This window comes from Triturus cristatus, chromosome 3_2 (genome assembly GCF_964204655.1).
Source record: "Triturus cristatus chromosome 3_2, aTriCri1.1, whole genome shotgun sequence".
Taxonomy (NCBI): domain Eukaryota; kingdom Metazoa; phylum Chordata; class Amphibia; order Caudata; family Salamandridae; genus Triturus; species Triturus cristatus.
The window spans coordinates 267373056-267379865 of record NC_140584.1 but is presented as its reverse complement, the minus strand read 5'-3'; the positions used below and the strand labels follow the sequence as shown (position 1 = coordinate 267379865).

The following is a 6810-nucleotide window of genomic DNA, read 5'->3' as shown; positions in this document are numbered from 1 at the left end:
GCGCTGTTCTTTGTCAAATAAGAATCTGTAGATATTGGTAACATGTGTCGGTATGTACAGCTGTTCAAGGACAGTCCACACCATATCCTCTGGCTTGTGTTTAAGCTCAAGGAAGTGGTTGGTCAATCTCGTTGATTGTTTTTTACACCGAATGGTGCTCTTGTGCTCCATAATCCTCTGCTTAACCTTTCTAGTTGTCATGCCCACTAACGAGACTCACTTGTGTTAACACATTTAGTACACAGTCAAATGAGATCCAAAAGATTGTGCGAAAACATTGGCGCATTTTAAATGTTATACAAGAGAGAATACCTCCTACCCTTTTCTCTTTTAAAAAAGCATACGCAACCAAGAGGTATAGCCCCTAGACAAGAAACGCTCTGGAATATGCCAGTGGTCCAGGGACATTATCCATGCCGTACATGCAGGGTTTGTCCACAAACTAAACACACTACTGAGCTAGACATCGACACCAACAGGCCCTGGAGACAAATTAAGCATACAAATTGCAACAGCGAGAGAGTTATCTATTTGATAATATGCCCTTGTCTCAAAAAGTATGTGGACATGACAACTAGAAGGGTTAAGCAGAGGATAATGGAGCACAAGAGCACCATTCGTGTAAAAAACAATCAACAAGATTGACCAACCACTTCCTTGAGCTTAAGCACAGGCCAGAGGAGATGGTGTGGACTGTCCTTGAACAGCCGTACATACCGACACATGTTACCGATAGCTCCAGATTCTTATTTAACAAAGACCAGCGCTGGGTTTTTAAGTTACGTAGTGACTCCGAGGGGCTAAATGATGAGATCCCCTGGACCTTAGTGTGAATCACTATTAGTGATATATCTACATCTGGGGTAGCTACCGGTAGTCCTAACTAAGAAATCACAGCATGTATACCCTATGAGAATATCCCTGTTCAACTCAGAAGTTGTGCACATTCCTTGCAGCACACATCAGACACTCACAGGCGATGACATGGGGCATCAACACATACTACATAACTGTGTGAAACCAGAGTCACCATCCTCTGACATTGGTATCTTTTGTCTGTCCATACTGTATACAGACTTAGTCAAATAGATGGTTCACTTTGTAGCATCCAAAATGCTAGAGGGCAATACACATGCTGCACGCTCGTCATACTTTAGTGAACCTCAGTTAGAGGCATAGCAACATGGTGACTGGGCTAACATTGAATAAGAGCTTGCGCTTAGTACCGATTAAAGAGTTTTCATAGTCACCATTAGCTTCAGGAGGTTAGCCTAAAATTCTATATGTAGTCTCTCCTTTTCCATTTATATACACTTTTAGGATGCGGGAGCGTGTCCCTTAGTTTCCCCACTCGTGTTATATAGTACAATCGTTTTTTTGGGGGTGTACGCGACTACAATGCCCATGTTTTTAGCGCAGGTGTGTAGTCCTTTAAGGATATGACTCACACGCGCTTGGCGTGCACAGACACTGACGATGCACATTTGGAGCGCGTTACTACATTACCCGGGTTCCCCAGGTGTTTTTGGTAGTCCTTTGATGACACATTGAGCAGGTGAACAGCATGGCCAGCCACATGACGTAATTTGGAGTGCGACTCGATTAGCCAGCCACAGGGGTTCAGCTTTGAAGGCGATCAGAATCCCCTATATAACCCAGCGCACGTCACCTCTGGCTACTGCTCGTGACAACCAGATGCTATTCCGAGGTAGCGACGGACAGGTTAGTGCAGCGGGTGTGGTGGGGGTCCCTCCTTTTTTCTCCTTTTATTCTGTTCTTGGTTTCTGTGTAGTATCAGCACATGAAGCCCAATTGTAATTTGCAATCTGCAAATCAATAGCCTGACATTGAACCTTAAAGGATTTTACCGTATACGAATTCTTTGCTGGGGGCAATTTTTGCATACATTACCAGAGAACAACAGTCAGTTGTTCTCTTCAGAAAATATATAGAGTCCTTTCTAAATTAGTAGTATTTGCCATATAATTCTTTGTATGTATGAACATGGCAATGCACTATGCTGATAAGTATATTCATGGTTTGTCAGTTGATAAGCTGTCTTGCCATATCCATTAGACTTCATGCCCATGTGGCGATCTTGATAAACCTGTGTGATGCGAGTTAGAAAAGGTGGTGATTCCAGCATGGTCCGCCATTTTTTAGTTTTTAGTTTTTGGTACTCTTTCCATTTCTTCTTTCCTTTTCTTGGTTACAGAGCGTTGCCTCATGCCCTGAGTTGTTACCAGAAGCGGTGGTTAGTCCTCCCGATTTCATCCAGGTAAGGGATTTTACATTTTGATCTTCCACACAATATGACAATGTGTGCTAAACAATTCGTTGATTGAAGATGTTTATACAAGTACAAACACTGTTGTGCACACATTTCTGAGACTATTTTGCTTTTCTTTCAACAGGTGTTTTCCAAATATTCCTGTAATGCCTAATAAAGTACACATGTATTAGTTGGTTGTATCGGTCCAATCTTATTGACTTTTTGTTGTGTTCATTTTTACTCACATATATTTTGCAGTCGTAGTAATAACTAGGGGCATATGTATGAAAGCAAAAATTAGTCGCAAACGCTGCGAATCGCAAAAAACAGCGTTTGCGACTGATTTTTCGCTATTTCATATGTATGACACACTTCCAAACTGAAAAATAAGAAATCGCTAAATTAGCGATTTCTTAGGCTGCGAAACAAGAAAACTGCGAATTTCCTAGCGAATACCTAATTTGCGATTCCTTAGCGTTGCGAATATCGCTAACAAGAAATCGCTAGCTAAGAAATCGCAAACACATGTATGAAAAAATCGCAAATTGCGATTTCACGAAATTCGCTAATTAAGAAATCGCTATTAACACCAATTGCTTGCAGGTGGTAAACTGGTGCAAGGTACAAAAACCAGCCCACAATGCAACAAACACACCCACAATGGCTGCAATGTACGTGATAGCCAGGAGGCTGCGTATTCGGGCCCTTGCACACAGGAGAATGAGACAGGAACGTATCTTCAGGCTGCGCATCACCCTGTTACAGAACACTGAAGAGGAGATCTATGACAAGTACAGACTGCACCCACAGACCATAATGGACCTGATTGAGGAGCTGAAACCCCACTTGGAGCACCCTACTCGCAGGACACAAACAATTCCCACACATGTGCAGGTCCTGTGCTCCCTGCACCTCCTCGCGTCAGGGAGTTTTCAACGGGTCATAGCGGAGGTTGGTGGTGTGTCACAGAGTGCACTTTCGCGCTTCTTCCATGCCTTCCTAGATGCAATGCTACTGAGGCTCCCACATCACATTTACTTCCCCACCACCCAACAGGCATTACAACAAACGATACTGGACTTCTACCAGATTGCACGTTTCCCCCACGTCATCGGCTGCATTGACGGGACCCATGTGGCCATCACACCCCCAGCAGAAACTGAATATGTCTACAGGAATCGGAAATGCTACCATTCCCTCAACATACAGATTGTGTGCAACGCTAAGTATCACATCACCGACATCGTAGCCAAATACCCCGGCAGTACACATGACTCCTTCATCTTCCGACACAGCGGAATACACAGACGTCTGAGTGCTGGAGAGTTTGGGGAGGGGTACCTGCTCGGTAAATACATTGCACACATCAATACATCCACTACATCAGTTGAGGGGGGGGACATTGACTCACCTATTGTGTTTTTTACCATGCAGGTGACAGTGCCTATGCAGTGCGCGACTTCATCCTGACCCCATACCTGGATCCTGCAAATGCAAGTGAGAGGAGCTACAACAGGGCACACAGATCTACACGCTGTGTCATTGAGCGAACATTCGGAATCCTGAAGAGCCGCTTCCGGTGCCTGCATAAGAGTGGAGGCGCACTGCAATACAGCCCTGAGACCTGCTGTAAAATCGTGTCAAGCTGTGCAATGCTACATAACATGGCAATGAGGAAAGGCACCACAATTGATGTGACCGATACAGACACTTCGGATGACGAGCGCCCTGCTCCCCCTGCCAGACCAGCACCAGGAGTTGGGGCAGCTGCTGGACGCCAGAGACGGACTGAGATCACACAAAACTACTTTTAGGTGAGTATGGAGGAAATGAGACGACAAAGCCTGATGATGTGTCAAGTGTTTAATCACACTTCACATGCAAGAAATAGTAATTGTCCCCAGCACATGTTGTACACACAGTGCAGAGAAGGCACAAGAAATAGGGCAAACAGCCTTTTGCGGGTTAATGCACCCGTGTTGCAGTCAGTGTCCCCGCAGATGATCACCTCCGTCGGTGACGTCCAGGGTGGTTGACCCCCATGGTGCGCCCTTGGCCTGCTACCTGTCTGCCACTGCGGCGTCTTTCACCTGGCAAGGTTGGAGTGATGCTGCTGCGACTCGATGTGTCCTCACTCTCAGCAGAGGCCATTAGTGCGCTGCCACCTGCATTGGCTGTCTGCAGCTGTTCCACAGCAGTGGTCACCTGCGCCAGCCCTCGCGCTATGTCCTGGCAGCAATGTGCCATGTCCACCTGCATGGTTACGCTTCTGCGTGTGAGTGCGCTGGTGGTAGTGCAGAGGCGGTTGACTGCCTTGGTATAATTGTGTAGCCGTGCATTGGCACGTCGTCCAGCCCTGTCATTGGCAGCTTGGGTGTCCCTCAAAGTGGCACAGAGCTCTCGTATTGCCGCTACCATGTTGCGATTGTCCTGATGTAGGCGGCCTAGCTGGCGATTCATTGACCGCATTGCCTTGCTTTGCAGGCGCTGTTCCTGCAACATGCACTGTTCCAAGCCGGAGAACACGGTGCCTTCTCCTTCTGTTGCAGTGCTGCTCCTGGGCCTTGACCTGGAAATGGCCTGTTCCCTTTGCCTTGGTGTTGGTGCGTCATGACGGGGCATGTCTGTCACACCCTGACTCCCCTCTCTCCTGTCGGTGTCATCGCCTGTTGCTGGGACTTCATCCTCAAATGGAGGCAGTGGGGGCACATGTGCGCGCTTCCTGCGCTGAATTGGCTGCTGCTCTGTCTCATCGCTGGAGTCCGCAGGGTCTGCAGGCTCCTCTCCCTCAGCGCTGTCTTCTTGTGGCATGGCGTGTGCTGTGGATGTAAAGGGGACTATATGAGTTTGTGTTACTGTCTGCATGTGGCACTCAATAAAGTTACAAATCTTTGACGGCTAATCTCTGACACATTTCTATTCAATGATCCCCAAAACACATATGTTGCATTTACTTGTGATGGTGTCATGGACACACAGTCAGACACAGTACTACGAGTACCATGATGCATTGCTGGGTGTGCTGTAAGACCTGGGCTGGATTGGCATGTTGGGAGTTAACTATGCGCATTTGGGGGAGTGTGCAAGGGATGGGGAGGAGTGCAGGGTGATTTGGCATGCATCTTACCTTGTCTGCTGGATGAGGGGTCGGAGCTGTCGATTGCAGCCACACCACCAACGCTCTCAGGCAGGAGGGTTGACTCCACAAGCTCCTCATGGGGGGTTGGCTGCTCTGCAGTGGATGGTCCTCCTCCAGTCTGACTGGCATCCTTGAGTCTGGCTGCCACCCTCTCCTTGGACCTCTGGCGCATATCATACCACCGCTTGCGCAGCTCCTCGATGGTGCGTGTGGTGACTCCAACAGCATTCACCTTGCTCTGTATTTCCAGCCAGATTTTCCTCTTCCTGGCCTCTGGGACTTTGAGTGCCTTCTTCCCAAACAGGAGCTCATGGCTGCAGACCATCTCCTCAATGAGGACCTCCTGCTCCTTTTCTGAAAACTTGTGTTTTCTCTTTCTTTTTTCTGCATCTTTGCCCTGCTGGTTTTGTTTGGGATCCATTGCTGGTTGCTGTCTCCAGGAAAGCCTCCTCACACTCCACAAGCAGCCTCTGGGTGTGGCTCAGGTGAGCAGGTGCAGGCAATCACTACAGTTTCCTGTTTGTGATGTCATCAGCCTGCACCAGGCTTGCAGATTCCCGTTTTTGCGATTTCTTATTTAGCGAATTTCGCTATTAAGAAATCGCAATACGGGATTCTGCGAATTATTTGCGATATTTAAGGAATCGCAAATGATTAGCGATTTATTTTATACATCCCGTTTAGCGAATCTGATTTTGCGAATCGCAAATTCTCGCAATTTGAGATTCGCTAAAGGGGAGTTTGATACATATGCCCCTAGGTCCTGAGGAAGGCCATGATCGATGTATGATCAAGATTGGATGAAACATGTAGACCCTCTTTTTGCTTTGACCATCGCGCTCGCATATCTTATCAGACCGCACTTACACTGCTTTTAATCTTTGACAACACGGGATACCCAATAACGTTGTTCTCTCCTGGTAGTCAATTTTAACCACTCACTTTCCACACTGCATAACGAACTTTCACCACACTGCTTCATGCTCCATCGATCTTAGGAGATCTAGCCGTAAGGATTATTCTTAAAACATCCGCAAGCTCCTCCTAAACACATCTAAGGAGTCGTAGCTCCTTGGCTGCACTAGGCCTGCAGCCAAGAGGAGATCCCAGATGATGAAGCATGCCACTTCGGTGGGTGATGGGATTCCGTCCTCTTAAATAGGGCTCCTTTAGTGCACATTTTCCTGTTGATTTGCCCATTGATTTATCTGTACTCTTTTCAGAGACCCGCGGATTCTGTGTTTTGGTATATATGGAGTGGGACTGATCTGCGCAGATCTTTAAACTTCCCTTAGACCCCTTTTTTCTATCTGGTTTTGTATTATCCATAATAGCAGTGCCATACTTGCGGTACTGGTCAGGTACTTTTAGACTGTTTTACTGATTTTATGGGTTAATT

At 46.9% G+C, this 6810-nt stretch overlaps 1 protein-coding gene across 1 annotated transcript; it reads right to left on the bottom strand.

Annotated features, from left to right (window-relative positions):
* Positions 1 to 4120: 4120 nt before the first annotated feature.
* LOC146857090 (uncharacterized) lies at positions 4121 to 5832 on the bottom strand. The gene is made up of 2 exons (XM_085647020.1): positions 5400 to 5832; positions 4121 to 5091 (listed from the first exon to the last, which is right to left on the bottom strand). Exons 1-2 carry the CDS (start codon positions 5830 to 5832, stop codon positions 4277 to 4279), a joined length of 1248 nt encoding a protein of 415 aa, XP_085503146.1. The 3' UTR covers positions 4121 to 4276.
* Positions 5833 to 6810: the final 978 nt, after the last annotated feature.

Excerpts from the sequence above, each read along its gene's own strand:
- LOC146857090 (XM_085647020.1), bottom strand. The coding sequence starts at position 5,832 with ATGGATCCCAAACAAAACCAGCAGGGCAAAGATGCAGAAAAAAGAAAG. Across the intron at positions 5,092-5,399 it reads CCCCTCATCCAGCAGACAAG|CACACGCCATGCCACAAGAA; the intron begins GTAAGATGCATG and ends TTACATCCACAG.